This window comes from Hylobates moloch, unplaced genomic scaffold, assembly GCF_009828535.3.
Source record: "Hylobates moloch isolate HMO894 unplaced genomic scaffold, HMol_V3 SCAFFOLD_6, whole genome shotgun sequence".
NCBI lineage: Eukaryota > Metazoa > Chordata > Mammalia > Primates > Hylobatidae > Hylobates > Hylobates moloch.
This window is the reverse complement of record NW_026652281.1, coordinates 1,394,095-1,413,358: the sequence shown is the minus strand read 5'-3', so window position 1 is coordinate 1,413,358 and position 19,264 is coordinate 1,394,095. Positions and strand designations below refer to the sequence as shown.

Genomic DNA, 19,264 nt, shown 5'->3' with positions numbered 1-19,264 from the left:
CATTGGTTAAGATCAGCTGTCCCCCACGATCCTTTGTGTGTGTTTTTGTTTTCACACAGGGTCTCGGTCTGTCGCCCAGGCTGAGTGCAGTGGTATGATCTTGGCTCACTGCAACCTCCACCTCCTGGGCACAAGCAATCCTCCTGCCTCAGCCTCCTGAATAGCTCAGACTACAGGGGTGTGCCTCCATACCCAGCTCATTTTTTATTATTTTTAGTAGAGACAGAGTTTTGCCATGTTGCCCAGGCTGGTCTCAAACTCCTGGGCTCAAGTGTTCCACCCGCCTTGGCCTCCCACAGGGCTGGGATTACAGGTGTGAACCCCCATGCCCGGCCCTCATGATCCTTTGTAGACCAAGGGACAAAAGAAGAGGGTGAGGCTCCCCTCTCCTCAGCATTGAGTGCAAGGATCCTCAAGGCAACTCTTGGCAAAGCCCCGTGTTCCCACTGGCTGTTTACGTGGAATCGCATCCCCCAATTCTGTATGTTGAAGTCCTAATTCTCGGGCCCTCCGCATGTGACCATATTTGGAAATAGAGGCTTTGCAGATGTGATGAGTTAAGATGGGGGCCTCCTGGAGCAGGGCAACATGACTGTGTCCTCATAAGAAGAGGAGAGACAGAAACACACACACACAGGGAGACGCCACGGGAAGCCAAGGCTCGCCCGCAACTCCCAAAGCCACAAGAAAGCCTGGAACAGCCCCGCCCTCACAGCCTCCGAAGGAACCAGCCCTGCTGACACCTGGATCTGGGACTTCCAGCCTCCAGGACTGGGGGAGAATAAAACTCTGTTGTTTCAGCCACTCAGGCTGAGGTCCTTTGTTATGGCAGCTGAGTGGGTGCCTCCGTCTCTGGGGACGGTCAATCCCTGTAGGGGAGGCGGTCGTCCCGGTCCAGGAATGCGAGAGAGGCTTTCTGAGCGTCTTCACTCCACCGGCTCACATGGAGGCTGGTAGCGGCTGGAGCCCAGGCTCTCCCGGGGAGTCTGTTTACTCAAGGTCACCTTTGATCCAGCGGAGCCCAAGGTCTAGGTCAAGTTTCCTCTGGGATGTCCCCAAGGCTCCTCAAATAGGTGTCGTCAAGCCACTGATCTGCAGGCGGGGCTGTCCCGAGTGGGGCTCCCGCTGCCCGGGTTGGGACTGGAGCAGCCAAGTGGCTGAGCAACAAGATGCTTCCTGTGTGGTTCCTGTGAGCCTTCCTGAATATTCTCATGGACAGACGGATGGACGGGAGGCTCAGCGGGCTCTGGGAGCAAGGGGAGCCCTCGCCAGTTTCCATGTGGCTCCATTCCAGGACCAGGACAATGATGTCTTCCTGGCTGGAGCCAGAAGCAGAGCAGCTGACAGTGGGCCAGCCCTCCTGAGGAACAGGCGTCCCCTCCCAGAAACCTCCCTTCCACCGTCCTTGTCAGCGAAGGTGTCAGGGACTAGGAGGGGCCTCCTTGCTCCTTCCTGGACGCTGCCCCTGGGGTTGAGCTGGAGAGGTTGAGACATGCCGGGAAGAGGAGGACCAGCCCAGTGGGCGGCCGCCCAACAGCTGGGCAGTGAGAAGAGGCCACGTTTAAGAAGGAAATGCCACCACCCCACTGGATGGTGGGAGCAGGACTCCAGGGAGGGGGGTCTTGAGTGTAGGCAACCGTGTCTATTTGGCACAGTGTCTCAGCAGAGCAGGGCAAGGGTCTAGGACTCGAGTTCACGGATGCCCCAGATACCACGGGTGGACAGAGGCCCAGATCTTCTGCAAAATGGCAGTGATCATGTCAGACCCTGGCAGCGCTTGAGGGCTGCAGCAGGAGCCCTGAGTCCTCTCTTCTGACCAGGCAGCAGGGAGGACTCACTGCCCCCAGCTGCGGTCTCGGCCCTCTACCTGGCATATGCTGGAGCCTCTCGGCCATTCCTCTGTGCCATGGGATGCTCTCCCACTCCTGCACTGGCTTCTGACCACGACGGCGCCCCTGCTCACCCGATGGCAGAGTCCCCACCTCTCAGAAGAGTTTTTCACAGTGGCAGGCCCTGACCCAGAGTCTCCTGCCTACTTGGTGGCTAAAGGCCCCAGGCGATCCCCGAATCCTGCTGTCTCAGGGAGTTTTTCCGAGTCCCACCTCCTCCACAGAACCAGGGGATTGGCCAAGATTCAAAGCTTCGAACAAAGGAACATGCAGGTGTGCAGAGACCATTTATTACCCCACAGCTATTCTTGCCTGGGAAGCTGAGTGCCCTGAGACCCCAGCCCCCTGAGGCGCTGAGCAGGACAAATCCCAGAGGTACTCCGCCTCATCCCAACACACCCGAACCAGCAATCTTGGGTTCTCCCAGTACTGCCCCATCTTCCGGAAAGTCTAGTGAGGTGGGGAGGGCACATGTGTGTACATGTTGGAGTGTGTGTGCACATGCGCATAGACGTGTGACATGGGACAGCTTGTTCCAGACCCCAAACCAAAGGCTGGCGGGGGCCGGCTGAGAGGTAGTTGTGCCTACCGAGGAAGGACCACAGGGCCGTGCTCACTGTAAGGCAGAACCGTTCATTTCTGCCGCAAGGGAACGAGGCAGCATTGCGAGCCGTCTGGCGGCAGTGCCGGGCCACGCTGGTGGCCATCTCCCCAAGGCTCTGACTCTTGGAAGGGTAGACCCAGAGACCTGACCATGTTGAAATGGAACCATGGCTCTTGTTCTGATGAAAGTCTTGCCTGGGCGAGGAGTCTCCTCTGAGTGGGCTCCACGGGGTGAGAGGCCTGGGTGAGTGTCCTCCAGCCCAGTGGCCCCGCTGGACTTCTTTGGTTCTGATTGGACACAGATATGGAGTATGCACCAAGTGTGAGGCCAGGCCCTGCCCTCCCAGACTCCCGGCTCCTCTGGCGGCAGGAGGGACACCAGCTCTCGGGGTGAGGCCCATCCCTCCTACCTGCGCCGACCACGTGCCTCTCAGGGGCCCGGGCAGCAGCCAGACTCCTCGTGCCGCGCCAGGAGGGACATGCGTGAGAAGGTCTTGGCGCAGCGCTGGCACTGGTACTTCTTGGTGTCTGAGTGCGTTTGCAGATGGGCCCGAAGGTTGGAGCGGTCAGCAAAGGCCCTGCTGCAATGCGAGCAGGCATAGGGCTTCTCCCCTGTGGGAGGAAGAAGGGGGCCAGTGACACCATGGAAGATGGCCTGAAGGCTAAAGCACCCACCCTGACCATCAATGGATAGTCCCATCCCTTCCCCACAAATGCTCACAGCCCGAGCACCCAAGGCTGAGCTGTGTGGGGACGGGGTGGCACGCCACACCTGGGCGAGACACATCACCTGAAGCCCCTCTGAGGAGCACAGGCAGCCACAGGTGCTAGATCTCCTAGTGTTGCTGCGATAGCCCTCCCGGGGGCCTTGGCCACTGGGAGAGGACGGGGGAGAACTGGGAGCCTCTGGCAGCTGTTTCTGGCCACGACAGGCAAGTGGGGGGTCTGGCCAGCTCCAGCAGAATCCAGAGCAGGGGCGGAGCTGTGTACCTTGAGGAGGCAGAATTTAGGAACCACCTCCCGTCAGGACAACAGGGGATCTGGACAAAGTCCTGTTGGGACCTTGGCCCAACACCTGTAAAGCGAAGGGTGACTGGGAATCATTTGTTCATTCCTGTAGCCCCATAGAGTCCTGAGAGACCGCGGCCTGTAGCCCCTGAGGGGCCCAGAGCACCTGCATTCCTGCTGGTGGGACACTGGACATGCTCCTGCCCAGGCTAGCCTCCTGCAGGGCCTCCCCACACTCCTCACTCCCAGGCTGAGGGCACCAAGCCCCAGGGCCCTTTGTCATAGAAAGGGGGTGTGGGGTGGGTGGTTTGTCATCAAAGAGTTCAGAAAAACCAGAAAGGATTTCCCAGAGACCTGGAAAAGGCCTTCCCTGTGGCCTGCACCCAGGTGTGACTCAGAAGGTCCCAGTCACAAGAGTCATGACTTAGGGGGTCAGGAACCTCCAGTTAGAAAAAGTGTGAACTAGCAGGCCAGGCGTGGTGGCTCACCCCTGTAATCCCAGCACTTTGGGAGGCCGAGGCGGGTGGATCACGAGGTCAGGAGATCGAGACCATCCTGGCTAACATAGTGAAACCCCATCTCTACTAAAAATACAAAAAATTGGCCGGGCGTGGTGGCAGGTGCCTGTAGTCCCAGCTACTCGGGAGGCTGAGGCAGGAGAATGGGGTGAACCTGGGAGGCGGAGCTTGCAGTGAGCTGAGATAGAGCCACTGCAGTCCGGCCTGGGCGAAAGAGTGAGACTCCGTCTCAAAAAAAAAAAGAAAGAAAAAGTGTGAACTAGCTGGGCACAGTGGCTCATGCCTGTAATCTCAGCACTTTGGGAGGCCAAGGTGAGAAGACAGATTGAGCCCAGAAGTTCAAGACCAGCCTGGGCAACATAGCGAGACCCCCATTTCTACAAATAATTTAAAAATTGGCTGGGCATGGTGATGCATGTCTGTGGTCCCAGCTACTCAGGAGGCTGAGGCAGGAGAATCACTTGAACCCAGGCAGTCGAAGCTGCAGTGAGCTGCGATCAAACCACTGCACTCCAGCCTGAGCAATAGAGTGAGACCCTGCCTCAGACAAAAAAAAAAAAGTGTGAACCTCTGGGCCTGATGTGGAGACTGAAGCTTATTCCTGCAGCCCTTTCTTCCTTTCTGTTTTTATTCTTTGCACACTGAGGTTGACAGAAAGCCCGGGCAGAGGCTGCTGGCTGGCTCTTGGGAAGAGTAGGCCACTTTTGTACTTTAATGGCATTATGTTTTGGATTTTTTTTTTTTTTTTTTTGAGACAGAGTCTCGCTCTGTCACCAGGCTGGAGTGCAGTGGCACCATCTTGGCTCAATGCAACCTCCATGTCCTGGGTTCAAGTGATTCTCCTGCCTCAGTCTCCCAAATAGCTGGAATTACAGGTGTGCACTGCCACGTCCGGTTAATTTTTGTATTTTTAGTAGAGACAGAGTTTCATATGTTGGCCAGGCTGGTCTCGAACTCATGACCTCAGGTGATCCACCTACCTTCGCCTCCTAAAATGCTGGGCTTATAGGCGTGAGCCTCCGTGCCTGGTCGGTTTTTTGGTTTTGTTTTGAGTTGGGGTCTCATTCTGTTGCTCAGGCTGGAGTGCAGTGGCATGACCACAGCTCACTGCAGCCTCAACCTCCTGGGCTCAAGTGATCCTCCTGCCTCAGCCTCCTAAGTAGCTGGGCCTACCAGCACGTGCCACCACACTCAGCTGTTTCAATTTTTAGTAGAGACGGGGTCTTGCTTGTTGGCCAGGCTGGTTTTGAACCCCTGGCTTGAAGTGATCCTCCCGCCTCAATCTCCCAAAGTGCTGGGATTACAGGTGTGGCTCCTGCACTGGCCCCTGCTGACACCTGGATTTTGGACTTCTGGCCTCTAGTCTGTGGTCTGTGGGACTTTGTACAGGTAAGTCAATAGGCAGAAGCTGAATGTGAATGCCCATGCCATTGTTTATAAAATCATCCCTCCTCCTTTTCTAACTCCCACAGCCCACTCTCTTCCCCCAGCCCAGACCGTCCTTGCAGACCTTCACCCTGTCCTACCTGTGTGGGTGCGGACATGGCCCTGCAGTAGCCAGGGCCTGGAGAAGGCCTTGCCACAGATCTTACAGGTGCAGGGCAGCGTGTGGGTGCGGATGTGCATCTTGAGGGCGCCCAGGCTGGTGTACTCCTTGTCGCAGTACTTGCAGGTGAAGACGCGCCCCACCTGCAGGTGGCAGTGCAGCTGCCGGTGCCTGGCCAGCCCGGCCAGCGTGTGGTAGGGTTTGTGGCAGTGGAAGCACTCAAAGCCGCCGGGGGCTCGGGGCTTCCGCTCCGCCCCAAGCAGTTTTTCTGGAGCCCCGTGCCGGTCTGGGCCCAGGATCGGGGACCACCGTGTGGGCAGCACCAGCAGTGGGGGCAGGTTGAGGTGGTTCAGGCTGTCTTTGAGGGGTACAATGGCGGCCCGGCTGGCCCGAGGGTCGACCCGGCTGACTTCCAAGGCGTCCGGCCCAGAGGCCCCCAGAGGTTCCTCGATCCGTGGCAGGAGGGGCAGGGAGATGCAGGAGACGGCTGAGGAGCGGTCCCAGGGCTGGGGAAGGTCGGTGGGCACAGAAGGGGCCTCCTTGTCCTGGGGGAGGAGGGGCACCACTAGTCCCCCACAGGCAGAGCAGGCACCATTGATTTCTAGAGGGGTGGAGGGGAGAGAATATAAAGATGAAGACTGAATCCCCTGCACTTTGTGTTTCCAACTCCGATTCATGGACCCAGTCACAGCCCATCAGCAGCCTAGCGTGGGAGGTGTAGCCGGGAGCCTGCGTGCAGACCCAGCTTGCAAGGGAGCTGGCGGTGCTGTGCAGGGAAGTGACGGCGTGGCCAGGAGTGGAGTCATTTAGAACAAGAAGGCCCCGCGGTCTAGAGAGCGAATCTCACTTCCTCTTTAAACACAAAGAAACATCTGACGGGACCCTTCGTGTTCAGGAACATGAAACAGGCCTCGTGGGTAAAGGAGGGCCCTTTATGCCTCGGCTGGGCGGGCCCCTCTGATGAGCCCCACCCACCTCTGGAGAAGTCCCAGCCTGGGCCGGCATCCTTCAGGCGCCCACGCAGCAGCCATCAGTCAGACGCTTGGCAGCAAGGTGCCGGCTGACTGTAAAATCAGCCTGCTCATAACTAATCACCCTCCAGTCACCCCACAATCACCCCTCGAGCATCTCCTTTTGTGGATAATGAGGCAGTGAGCTCAGAAGCCTCCCTGGCCGCTGACCAGTGCCCACTCTGCTGTGCTCTGAACACAGCCGAGCCACATGGCTGGGGTGCTCTGGCCCGGGCTTTCAGAATTACCCCTGGCTGGGCTCCTTCCCAGGATGGTGGTTCCTGTATTTGGGGGCTGGCACACCGCACACCACATGGTTGATCCACTTAAGGGCAGCAGCCCCCAGATAAACAGGTTAGTCTGCAGGTAAGAGTTAAACTCCGTATTTCCCCAAAGCCAAAATCTCCCAACAGCCCTCAATCCCTTTCTTACTCTATATGTGCTAAAATGGATCTCTGGCTCTGTTTCTATCTCCGTGCTGAGGCTTTGGGTAGAGAGAGACAACGCATAGAATAGGAAAAAATATTTGCAAATCAGACTTCTGATCAGGAATAGCATCTAGAACACTAGAACATATAAGGGATGTTAGCAAGTAACAATAAAAAGACAAATAATAGAATTTTAATATGGGCAAGGGTTTTTTTTTTTTTTTAGAGACGGAGTCTCGCTCTGTCGCCAGGCTGGAGTGCAGTGGCGTGATCTTGGCTCACTGCAACCTCCACCTCGTGGGTTCAAGCGATTCTCCTGCCTCAGCCTTCTGCGTAGCTGGGAGTACAGGCACCTGCCACCACGCCTGGCTAATTTTTTTGTATTTTTCTAGTAGTAGAGACAGGATTTCACTGTGTTAGCCAGGATGGTCTCGATCTCCTGACCACGTGATCCACCTGCCTCGGCCTCCCAAAGTGCTGGGATTACAGGCGTGAGCCACCACACCTGGCCCCCCCGCCTTTTTTTTTTTTTTTTTTTTTTTGGAGACAGAGTCTCGCTCTGTCGCCCAGGCTGGACTGCAGTGGTGTGAATTCAGCTCACTGCAACCTGCAACCTCCACCTCCCAGGTCGAAATGATTCTCCTGCCTCAGCCTCCCAAGTAGCTGGGATTACAGGTGTGCACCACCATGCCTGATTAATTTTTTTTTCCCCAGATGGAGTCTTGCTCTGTCACCCAGGCTGGAGTGCAATGGCGTGATCTAGGCTCATTGCAACCTCTGCCTCCCTGGTTCAAGCAATTCTCCTGCCTCAGCCTCCCGAGTAGCTGGGATTACAGGCATGTGCCACCACACCTGGCTTGTTTTTGTATTCTTAGTAGAGACAGGTTTTTACCATGTTGGCCAGGCTGGTCTCGAACTGTTGGCCTTGTGATCCGCCTGCCTCAGCCTCCCAAAGTACTGGGATTACAGGCATGAGCCACCGTGCCTGGCCCTTTATTTTTATTTTTTACTTTTATTTTTATTTTATTTATTTATTTATTTATTTTTTGAGACGGAGTCTTACTCTTGTCACCCAGGCTGGAGTGCAATGGCGCAATCTCAGCTCACTGCAACCTCCGCCTCCCATGTTCAAACAATTCTCCTGCCTCAGCCTCCTGATAGCTGGGATTACAGGCACCTGCCACCATGCCCAGCTAATTTTTGTATGTTTAGTAGACACGGGTTTTTGTCACCTTGGCCAGACTGGTCTCAAACTCTGGCCTCAAGTGATCTGCCCACCTCAGCCTCCCAAAGTGCTGGATTACAAGCGTGAGCTACCGCACCCGGCCTGGGCAAGGGATTTGAATAACTATTTTTCCAAAGATGATACACAAATGACCAATGAACCCAGGCAAAGATGCTCAATGCCATTACCGTCAGGGAAGCACAAATCGCAGTCATAATGAGATGCTCACACCCAGTAGGACTGATAAAAATAGACAATAACAAGTGCTGTGAGGATGAGGAGGAATAGGGGATTCAAAGGAACGCCTCCCATCTGCCACTGTCTCCTGACCTGACCTTCTCCCACCCTCAGTTTTCCTGATTACAGAGTCATCAGGTTTCTGTCCATCCAGAAGTGAGGGCAATGACAGGATAAGAGGCAGCATCCAAGAGAGTTCTGGGGAGACAGCACTGGGGGGGCCCTGGGTTTCCCGGCTTTGCTGGGGCCTCTCTGCAGGAGAAAGTCACCATTTCTTGTCTCCGTCTCTAAGACATGGCCACCTTTCTGCCTCCAGGCATTGTCACAGAGCCAGGACCCTGTTTGTGGGTCCAGTGGCTGAGCCCAGAGGCAGGATGGGGCAAGAGACAGTCTTGCCCCGTCAGGCTGACCATGTGTTTCTGCTGGGATTTTAAATGCTTTTCCCATACTCTCTGGGTTTTGCTTGCTTTTTTATTCACGCTGCGGTCCAGATCCTGGGGAGAAGAGACTGTTTTGTTTTGTTTTGAGACGGAGTCTTGCTCTGTTGCCCAGGTTGGAGTGCAGGGGCGCCATCGTGGCTGACTGCACCCTCCATCTCCTGAGTTCAGGCGATTCTCCTACCTCAGCCTCCTCAGTATCTGGGATTACAGGCACCCGCCAGCACACCCGGGTAATTTCTGTATTTTTAGTAGGCACAGGGTTTCGCCACGTTGGCCAGGCTGGTTTCAAACTCCTGACCTCAGGTGATCTGTCCACCTCCGCCTCCCAAAGTTCTGAGATTACAGGCGTGAGCCACCACACCCAGCTGAAGAGACTGTTAAGTACCTCGCTGGCTTCAGGGGTTCCCTGGGGAGCCATAGGAGCCACTTATTTAAAAGGAGAGATTGAGGGGCCCCAAATCCCAGCACCTCAGGTCTATCCTGGGGTAACATCTTGGCAGAAAGTCGCCAGGGCCCCCGGCTGTCAGAAAGCCAGGCAGCTGGGACTACAGTGAGGAGGGGAGCAGGGGCGGGGAGCAGAGGGCACTGCGGGGCAGTACAGCTACTCACGACAGTTGCCCGCTGGGCTCAGCACAGCTACCCAGATTTGCACACTCAGATGGACCCTAAGCAACACTTTGAAACTTGCAACTATGACCCGTGTAAATTCCGTTTTCCATCATATCTGTGGTTACATGCGTATCCACATACACTTAACTGAAGCCAGTGTTCTTCACCATGAGCCAGGCACTCCAACAGTTCCTGCTCTATTTTATTTTACAAAATTGCTGGTGGTGACTCATGAAACTAATTTCAAAATGTACATTTGAAAAGCATGGTCCTAGCTGGCACCCCCTGGTGGCAGCCTGGGCCTCGGGTGTGCGTCCAGGTGGGATCCCCCCCTACCCCCAACTCTGGGTTCTGAGCTGGGATAAAGGCCTCTTGGGGGTGTTGCTGGGTCCCCTAGCCTCAGCAGTGCCCTTCCTGCTCTCCCCCACGGGCCACAGAGCGTGAGTCCCGACCACTGCGTCCGCTGGCACCCCTCTGTGGGTCTTTGTCCCAAGAAGCTGCCAAGCCAGGTGGGGACGGCTCTCACTGCCCGCGTGGCAGGCTGTCCTCTGAAGGACAGGGTCCTCTTCTCTCGCGTCTTTAAGCCCAGCAGGCAGTGGGAATGAACGGGCAGCTCGGTTACTGGGCACCCATCTCCGCAGCCCAGCCGGCCCACGCAAGCCTGCCGGGGTGAGGGGAGGTGCCGGGGTGAAGGGAGGTGACGGGGTGAGGGGAGGTGGGGGGGGTGAGGGGAGGTGGGGGAGGGAGGGAGACCACGGGAGGAGGCTCACCTGAACTGAATGCAGGAGGAGCAGTGCCTTTGCACCAGAAAGAGCCCATGTGTCCTTCTCACCATCCCCTGTGCTTACACCCCCAGTCAGCATGCTCTGGGGGTCCCTGAGCAGGGCCGCCCTAGACGGCCCTCCCTCCCTCCCTCCCTTCCACCACCCCGCGACCCCTCCCAAACGTGTGTGCCGGGAAGATGACTCCGGGGTCCATTTGGCTGGGGCTGTAGTGATTGGGACGGGCGGCTGTATATAAGGGGTGAGTTCCAGAGAGACTTGGGAGCTTAGAAAACTTATCCAAGCGGGGAGAGAATCCCGCCTGCCCTGCAGTGGAGGCGCCCGTGGGCCACCTACCTCCCTGCAGCCGCAGCCACTGCTCAGAGTCGCTGGCTCTTTCTCCTCCCACCTGGAACAGGTGTTCCCCCAGCCCCCGCTCCCAGGGGCCTCTCTCTCTCTCCCGCCCCGCAGGGTCGAGTCCCAGCAGGGGCTCGGGGATCGGGTAGTCAGTACCTCTCTGCGTCTCCAGCCGCCGGTAGTTGGGGACCCTGTGGCTGGAGTGCGTTTTCACCAGGAAGGAGCGCGGCATGTTCTCCTCCCGGGCGGCAGGCCGGGGTGGGCTGGGGCCGGAGGGGCGCGCCTGGGTCCGGACTGCTGCGTCCGCCGGCGCTTGCGGGCAGCGCCAGGCCCGGGCAGGTGCGGAAGGGGTCAGGCTCATTAGCATAGCGCACCGCCTCCGCCAACCAGCGCCCGGCGCGAGTGGGGCGGGGCCAAGGGGGCGGAGCTGAGGGCGAGGCGGGGTCGCGGGCAACACGCCCAGGACAGGTGCACGGGCTGGGCGGGGCAGGGAGCGCGTGGCCGCCGGTGTCCTCCCCACGGGACTTCTCTGGCGCGCGCGCCGCCGAGTCACACACCGACCACTCGGGCCTGGCCACCCACTCGCCGTGAGTGAAAGGGCAGAGTTCAAAGCTGAGGGTAAACCGAGCTAAGAACCAGCTAACCCAAAAAAACAGCCCGCGGGGGAGCCGTCTGTTTAGAGGACCGTTTGGTTTTGGTAAGCTATTTTATTTTCACAGTTGCACGGCCTGCCGGCCTTCCTTTCCCACGCTGTTTCAGCCACGATGGTGCTTCTGCATGGCAGGGTTGGTGGAGGAAAGACTAAGAAGTCGGAAGTTTGGTCTACTGGACGATCCTAGCAGCGGCCCACAGTCGGTGCTCTGGACCAAGCCCGGGGCCGGTGGCCTGGAGAGAGTGGTCCTTTCTACGTGGGCCGCAGTCTCCGAAGACTTCCCCCCATGGCAACAGCACTTTAGAAGTTTGCCCAGTGCTTCCAGAAAGCTCTTTTTTGGAGGACAGAGGACTTGGTCTGGAATTCCCAGGGGGTTGGACATGGTTACAGGAAATTTAATGAAACGGGCGAATCACATGAATTCTGCAACAGCTGCACGTGTGACCTGGGCAAGCCGTTTTCCTCCTTTGTGGTCCTGTAGAACCCTCAGGGCCATCCCTGCTTTGTGGTCCTGTAGAACCCTCAGGGCCTTAAAGAGCTGGGAGCCGCTGTGTCCAGTGTCTGGGCCTCTTTTGACATGGACATTTCATAACGTTGGGGGCCAGGTGGGGCCGTCTCTGGGCTGGCGTGCACGTAGGGTGTCCCTGGCTGTGCCGCCGGCCTGCCTCCCTGGCAGGGCTTCCACCTCAGAGCTGGGTGGCCTTTGCCCTCTGTGGGCCGGGGGTGAGGAAGGTGGGGGGTGATGAGTCCATGGAAGCTCTGAGGGACAGACAGCAGGGCAGAAGGCCATGTCACACCAGCATCCCACATCCCACATCCAGGGTGTGAAAAGCTGGGCTAGTATCAGCCCCAGTTTGCCAATGAAAAAAACCAAGGCTGTGAGGCTGGGCTCAGCAGCTCACGCCTGTAATCCCAGCACTGTGGGAGGCTGAGACGAGGACTGCTTGAGCCCAGGAGTTTGAGACCAGCCTGAAAAACAAGATGAGATCCCGTATCGACAAAAAAAAAAATTGTTTTAATTAGCCAGGCTAATTAAACCCATCTTCAGTTCTAGCTACTCAGGAGGCTGAGGAGGGAGGATTGCTTGTTGCAGTAGCCTCCAGGAGGTGGAGGCTGCTGTGAGCTATGATGACCCCACTGCACTCCAGTCTGGACAACAGAGCAAGACCCTGTCTCAAAAAATTAAAAAAAAAAAAAAGATCAAGGCTGTGAGAGGTTAGGACACAGTAGGATTGGGACCCAGCCATACTCCAGCTTGTCTGCCACTTGGTGAGGGGAGTGGAAGGACAGGTGGGGGCGTCCCTGGAAGAAAGTGCCCGCCTCTCCTGCAACCACAGCCTGGCACCACCCTGCTGGGAGTGTGGATTTCAGAGGACACATGCCTGCCTTCTGCTTATTCACCTGTTCCTCGCCTGGAAAGGTTTCTATTTATAACCTCCCTTCCTTCTCTCTCTCCCTTGCAGACACAGATAACGCTTGCAGATACCTGAGCCAAGCCTCCACCCACACCGTCCCTCCCCGCCCACCTACCCGTTGTGTGGCCACCCGCCAAGCCCCAGCAAGCTTATCTCGTAATCCCAGCTAGAGCCTGGTGTTACTCAGGGCTGCTGTAGCCCTCCCGTGGAGAATGGCTGATCTCATCCTGGGAACGCCCCAGAGAGCCTGCGAGCACCTTTGGGGGGGGGTCCTAGGGCTGCCGCAACAACTTGCCCCTCAGGGACAGTCAAGTCAGCTGCAGACTCACTCTTCAGCTGTGACGTACAGGGCAGTGTCCAGGCTGGACCCAAGAAGGCCCCACAGAGGGAAACATCAGCGTCCCCCTTCCCACATGTACAGCCTTGGGGGTGGGGATTGGGGGAGGGCAGCCGTCTCCATCCTTTCCGTGTCCTCCGTTCCTCATTGCTGGCATCTTGGCTTTGGGGGTTAAACTTACGTGCCCCTGCGGTGGGAAACCCATGGCCCGTCGCCTGCTAGACCCGCCCTCTTGAACTGCAGCAGGCGGCCCAGGTCCTTGCCCCCTTCCCTGGATGTCTAGGACATCGGGATGATGACTTGTGCTGGGCCCGGCAGCCTGGCCCCTCCCATCTGCCTCCATCTGACGCCCAAGAGCAGTTTTCCAGTGGGGAGCTCACCCCAGGAACTGCTGGTCAGGGCAGAAACGTTACAGTTCCATTTATGTTGACATTTTCATCCTTCCTATGCATATGTCTTCCTGCTTTTCTGGTTTTACAGTGAATATAACCATAGTGCCTGGAGATGTGCACACAGGTATCCATCAAGATAGACATCTCTGTCACCATTGACTGTTGTTTTGAGACAGAGTCTCACTCTAACCTCCGCCTCCTGGGTTCAAGCAATTCTCCTGCCTCAGCCTCCCAAGCAGCTGGGATTACAGGTGGGCACCACCATGCCCAGCTAATTTTTGTATTTTTACTAGAGACTGGGTTTCACCATGTTGGCTAGGCTGGTCTTGAACTCCTGATCTCAAGTGATCCGCCCGCCTCGGCCTCCCAAAGTGCTGGCATTACAGGCAGGAGCCACTGCTCATTTTTTATTGGTAGGGCTTTATGACCCAAACCGTGGAAACGCTCATTCCAAATTAGAACACACTCCTTGAGAGCTAGAGCACGAGGGGCTCAGCCCTTGCTACCTGCGCAACGCCCGCCTGTGATCAGGTGCGTGCTGGGGGTTCAGCAGGGCTTGTTGAACTGGATGGAAGAGAAGCAGGAGCTTGCCGACAGCGTGGCCTTTCTAGAGGCCCTGCCCCATGCTCTGGGGGCACGTAGGCCCTGTCTGTCTCGAGTGGAGACACTCAGGTGAAGACCCAGGCCCTCAAAGGAGAGCCTGGCAGCTGGGCCTTGGTTGTCTCGGACTCAGAGAGATGGCCCCTTCTGCAGGAGCAGAGGCAGTTCATCGAGGCCGACGTCCTGACTCGGGACAATCCCATGCGGCCCAAGGTCATGGGCCCATGGAAACGTGAACCCAGTGCTTGAAATCTCCATGTCCAGCCAGACCGGGCGTCACTGTGTGCTTGGTCCCCCTCCATGAAGGGGAACTCACTACTGTTTATGGCCGCTCACACCACCGTCTGAGGGCCGGATTCTCAGGGGGAGGGTGGTTCTTTTTTTTTTATTTTTGAGACGGAGTCTCACTCTGTCGCCCAGACTGGAGTGCAGTGGTGTGATCTTGGCTCACCGCAACCTCCACCTCCTGGGCTCAAGCGATTCTCCTGCCTCGGCCTCCCAAGTAGCTGGGATTACAGGCATGTGCCACCATGCCTGGCTAATTTTTGTATTTTTTAGTAGAGACGAGATTTCACCATGTTGACCAGGCTGGTCTCCAACTCCTGACTTCAGGTGATCCACCTGCCTCGGCCTCCCAAAGTGTTGGGATTACAGGCGTGAGCCACCGCACCTGGCCAAGAAGGGTGGTTCTTAAGCTGGGGTTCGGTGGACACATCCTGTGTGATATGGGGGTCCTGAGAGGCAGACAGGGTTGTTTTCAGAGCCCCCAGCAAAACTGGCTTTCAGTGCCAGTGCCAGCGCCAGGTGGCTGGCAGCCCTGTGCTCTTCGGGGATGAAGGGGACCGACATGGCATTTGCCGTGTGCCTTTCCTGGGATGTTTTTTGCCTGGCAGATGGCCTAATGCCTAGTTGTCTGACATGCAACCACGAGTCCCTCCAGGAAACTTGCTCACACTGGCAGACGCCCCGTGGCTCCTGTCTGATTCACGTCCAGGTTATGCCTGCCTGACCATCGCTCTGGTGCTAAGAGCCTGCCCTGTGTCCCCCACGACCCCCAGAAAACCCAGCCTGGGCAGCCCCTGATCCTTCCTTGTGGAAGGTGCAAATTCAGTTCCCATCGCAGTAGGAAACACGTTCAAAGACTTACTACTCACAGATCCTGGGCAGGGAGGGCGCCGGGAGTGGGGAGGGCCATCCTCCGTCCCCAGATCCCACAAGGCAGAAGTGAAGGGTCAGGCAGAGAAGAGAGTGTGTGGCAACGGGCCGTACGCACAGGGAATGGGGAGTGGTCACCGCAGGTTCAGGAGCAAATGCCTGAATGGTCTGATTAAAGGGAGTGCGGGGAGCCCAGGCTCCCAGGTGGGAGAGACGCCCCCTAAGTGCTCATCTCTGGCCACTGACATGGGCAGTTGAGCGTGGTGTCCTCCTGGTGCCCAGGCTGCGGGCTTGGCTGTGCTGCCCGTTAGAACAGTCCCTGCCCACACCACCCGTAAGACACATGAAACTGTACAATGCCTCAGCACAGGCCAGGGAGAGTGACCGGTGCTGAGGAGGCTCTTGGGCCTGCGGCAGATGAGGTGGGAATTGAGCCATCAAACAGCGAGGCAGCGTGCATGTGAGTCTGCAGGCCACAGGCGTGTTTGTGCGTGTGTCCATGGGCGTATGCGTGTGGGAAGTCGCAGTAGCTGCTCTGAGGTGACACGGAGGCTGGGCATCAGCGGGTAAGTCCCGGGCGCCAGGAGAGGGATCTGTGGGGTCCCCAGCATCGTCCTTGCAGAGTCAGATACCTGAGCTCGGTTCCAGCTCTGCCGTCCGCTCTCTGCCAGGGTCCTTTGAGATTCCCACCTGCCGTGTGAGGGAGCTGCCACCTTACTCGAGGCAGGCGCTGGGGAGGCTGTGGGGCCACGGTCTGCAGCTGAGGGAAGGAGGAACTCAGGCCCACTGAGTGTGTTCTCTCGTCCAGCCACAAAGGGAGCGATGCCTGCCGGTCAAGGGGCTGGGGCCGCATCACTCCTGGGACCTGGTCGAGCACTGTCCAGGGTTCCTGCGAACAGGGGCGGGCCTGGGACAGGGGGACCTGGGGTGGGAGACATAGGAGATGGGACCCCTGGGGGAGAGGGACTTGGCATCCCTTCCAGATGCAGGGCCAGCAGCGGGTTCCACAGGCCCTTCATGAAGGTGCTTTCTCTGTGGCCTGCACCCTGGGTTACCACATCAGCAGGGTCCTTGGAGCCCCAGTGCCTGCAGAAATGCCAGGGACAGCATTGACAGCGCGCTGATGGACGGCACCGTGTATCTACACCCCTGTAGATTGAACTGTGTCCCCCAAAAGATGCTGGGGTCCCCCCAACCTCTGGGCATAGGGCCTTATTGAAAATAGAGTCTTTATAGATGCCATCAAATCAAGGTCAGGCCATTAGGGTGGGCCCTAATCCAAGGACTGGTGCTCTGATAAAAAGAGGAAGCTTGGATTCAGACCACAGGGGGAGGGTGACGTGCAGGTGCAGAGGACTTGTGTGTCGACCACAGGAGCCAGCCAAGAAGCACCAGGCTGCTGCAGCCGCCCCCGGCCCCCACCCCCGCCCCATGGCACAGCCCGCCCACACCTGGGTGCTGGACTTCCTCCTGAGCTGGAGACACTTAGATTCCTGTTGTGTTCGGCACCCCCCCTTGATCCAGTGGCCCAGGAGACCCAACGTCCAGACCAGGATGAGGCCACAGGCCCTGGCTTGTCCCTGATTCGAGGGGCTCGTGGAAACAGGCCACTGCCGTCCATGCAGAACACACCCCAGTCCTCACAAACCCACAGCAGGTGTACTGAGGGTTCTGAGAAAAGCACTGCGTGGGTGCCACTCCCGTTTCCTGGGGCTGGCACCACAGCCGCTCCTCTCCAGAGACTCTGGGAAGCCTACATGGCGGACTCTGCAGGAGCTGCACCGGCTCCGGGTTCAGCATGCCATCCTCCACGGGAAGAGCCCAAACCGCGGCCAAGACCAGGACTGCACGTCGGAGGGTCTGGGGGGGCTTCCAGCCAGGCTTCCACCCGCCAAGGCCCGGGCTCTGAGTGGGTGCCGTGTGGAGTCTCCCCTTGCCCTGCAAAAATGGATCTCCAGCCAGCCGCAGTGGCTCACGCCTGTAATCCCAGCACTTTGGGAGGCCAAGCTGGGCGGATCGCTTGAGGTCAGGAGTTCAAGACCAGCCTGGCCAACGTAGCAGAACCCTGCCTCTACTAAAGATAAAAAATTAGCCAGGCATGATGGTGCGTGCCTGTAATCCCAGCTGCTTGAGAGGCGGAGGCAGGAGAATTGCTTGAACCTGGGAGACTCCGTCTCGAAAGTATCTCTACTTGTGCCCGAGAACCCACTGATAATTAGAGATGCATTCCTTAGGCTATTTTTGTCAAAATACCAAAGTGTCTTTGACATTGTGATGCCTTGGGCTGAGTGAATTTAGGCCTCTTTTTCCTAGAGTGAGTTTAGAGAGCGGAGAACCCTGGGGATATGGTTATAGAAGGAAGAGCGGCGGAGGCAGCAACACCGGAGACGGCTTTTTCAGGCCATCCGTCGATGGGGCGGGGTCCTCCCAGGTGTTTCGGATCGGAGGAGGCTGACTGTAGCTGAGGGCGCCCTCCCTCCCCACGTTCCTCCTCCCTGCATCACATCCTGGGCAGTGTTAGGGGCCCCCCATGGAGGCCTCTGGGGTTTTCCAGGTGGGCTGCCAAGTAGGTGCCCCGGCTGGACCACACGGTGGAATGTCAGCCCGGTTTGCCTCTTGTTAGCAGGGGATTTGGGGCAGGTTTTCTGAATATCTCTTTTCATCTATGAAACAGGAGCAGTGGCTTCTGCCTCCTTCCCTAGGGCCTCAGGAGCCTAAAACCAGGTGGCCCCAAATTAGAGGAATCCTAAGGCACCACCCAGACACACCCAGAGGATCCTGGGAGGGTCAGGCTGCTGCGGCAGGTGTGCTGGGCCCCGGGGTAGAGGAGTTGCAGCTGGGAGGCCCCTTATTGGAGGCAGCCCCCGCCGCGCACACCTGTAGTTCTGGAAAGGCCTGGGCTGAGTCTTGCGAACCACATCCTGCTGCCGCCGCCTCGGAGTGCCCAAAATGCTGGTCGTGGCTCCTGAGATCCAGGTATAAGAATTATCCGCAGTTTCTTTGGGGCCCAGCCTGGGGCCGGGGGATCTCCATTCGCACCTGACCCCTTTCTAATGGAGAAGTTCCCTGGTCCCTGAGACCTGGACGCGCTTTCTGGGGGGCAGGGTTCATGCTCCCCATGCTGTTGCATAATGTGAAAACAAGGGCATGCTGCTGCAAGTCTCCGACGGGCCTGGACCCCGCAGGGCAGGAGCCCCAGCTCCTCTAGGGCGAGCCCTATCTGGCTTTGTGCCTCGCTGTCAGGCCCTGGTGTATGTACTCCAGGGTGGGAGGGAGACCCAGGCTTCCAGGACTCTGCCTAAGAGTGGTGGGTCCACATCCGAGCAGCCGCGGCCTCTGTGGTCGGAGCGGGTGGCCCTCTGGCTCCGGCGCTGTGCACACCCCCACACCCCAACATGAGGGGCTTCGGCCCACTTCCCTCATGTGGCCATAGGAAGGGACCCGGCCTCCCCACTGTCACTGGGACAGCCCCCACGGCTCTCAGGGGTGCAGACACTTGGCTCTACCTAGGGCTTTGTTAAGAAAAATGGAGCAGGGGTGTTGCTCCGTGCCTCAGGTCTCCTCCCACCATGGCAGGGTCTGCGGAGCTCTGACGGACCTGAGTTCCCCACTTTGCTGAGGTTCGTTCTGGAGTCTTCCCCTGGGCAGACCCTCCCAGACACCAGGTCACCCGAGAGGCGGCTGGGCCCGTGAGGAAAGCTGAGGCCGCACCTTCACCTGGATGCTGGCCGGTGGCTGTCAGCTCTCCTGTGGCCTCCATGAGGGGACCTGGTGGGGACATGCTTGCTCCCTCCAGAACTGTGTGCAGGGACAGAAAGAGTCCTGAGGAGGGGGTCTTGGGCTTCCTCTGACAGCCTTCCTGGGAGCGGCAGCAGCGGGAGGCCTGGGTTCAACCGGGAGGGGACAGGGTTCTGCCTCCTTGGCATTCGGAGCTGGCGCAGGGCTTGGGAGTGGGTCCTCGGCGTTGGGAGCTGGCTCAGGGCTTGGGAGCGGGTCCTCGGCGTTGGGAGCTGGCTCAGGGCTTGGGAGCGGGTGCTCGGCGGGGCTGAGAGTTTGGAGGCGGCCCAGGGTTTGGGAGCGGG

The 19,264-nt window shown here is 58.0% G+C and overlaps 1 protein-coding gene across 3 annotated transcripts; it reads right to left on the bottom strand.

Annotated features, from left to right (window-relative positions):
• Positions 1-2,176: 2,176 nt before the first annotated feature.
• On the bottom strand, positions 2,177-18,965 carry SNAI3 (snail family transcriptional repressor 3). 3 transcript variants are annotated; one of them, XM_032156218.2, is made up of 4 exons: positions 10,788-10,937; positions 5,545-6,165; positions 2,903-3,104; positions 2,177-2,780 (listed from the first exon to the last, which is right to left on the bottom strand). In XM_032156218.2, exons 1-3 carry the CDS (start codon positions 10,861-10,863, stop codon positions 2,923-2,925), a joined length of 879 nt encoding a protein of 292 aa, XP_032012109.1. In that variant the 5' UTR covers positions 10,864-10,937; the 3' UTR covers positions 2,177-2,780; positions 2,903-2,922. The 3 variants fall into 3 exon arrangements, with proteins under 3 accessions (XP_032012109.1, XP_058296257.1, XP_032012108.1); XM_058440274.1 differs by lacking the exon at positions 10,788-10,937 and adding an exon at positions 18,894-18,965 and having other exon boundaries at positions 2,177-3,104; XM_032156217.2 differs by having other exon boundaries at positions 2,177-3,104.
• Between the last annotated feature and the right edge of the window lie 299 nt (positions 18,966-19,264).

Bases quoted from the DNA above. Each gene is read 5' to 3' on its own strand.
- SNAI3 (XM_032156217.2), bottom strand. From the start codon at position 10,863: ATGCCGCGCTCCTTCCTGGTGAAAACGCACTCCAGCCACAGGGTCCCC. The intron at 6,166-10,787 runs GTACTGACTACC...CCACCCCTCTAG, and splicing joins GCGGCTGGAGACGCAGAGAG to AAATCAATGGTGCCTGCTCT. The intron at 3,105-5,544 runs GTAGGACAGGGT...TTCCTCCCACAG, and splicing joins CCATGTCCGCACCCACACAG to GGGAGAAGCCCTATGCCTGC.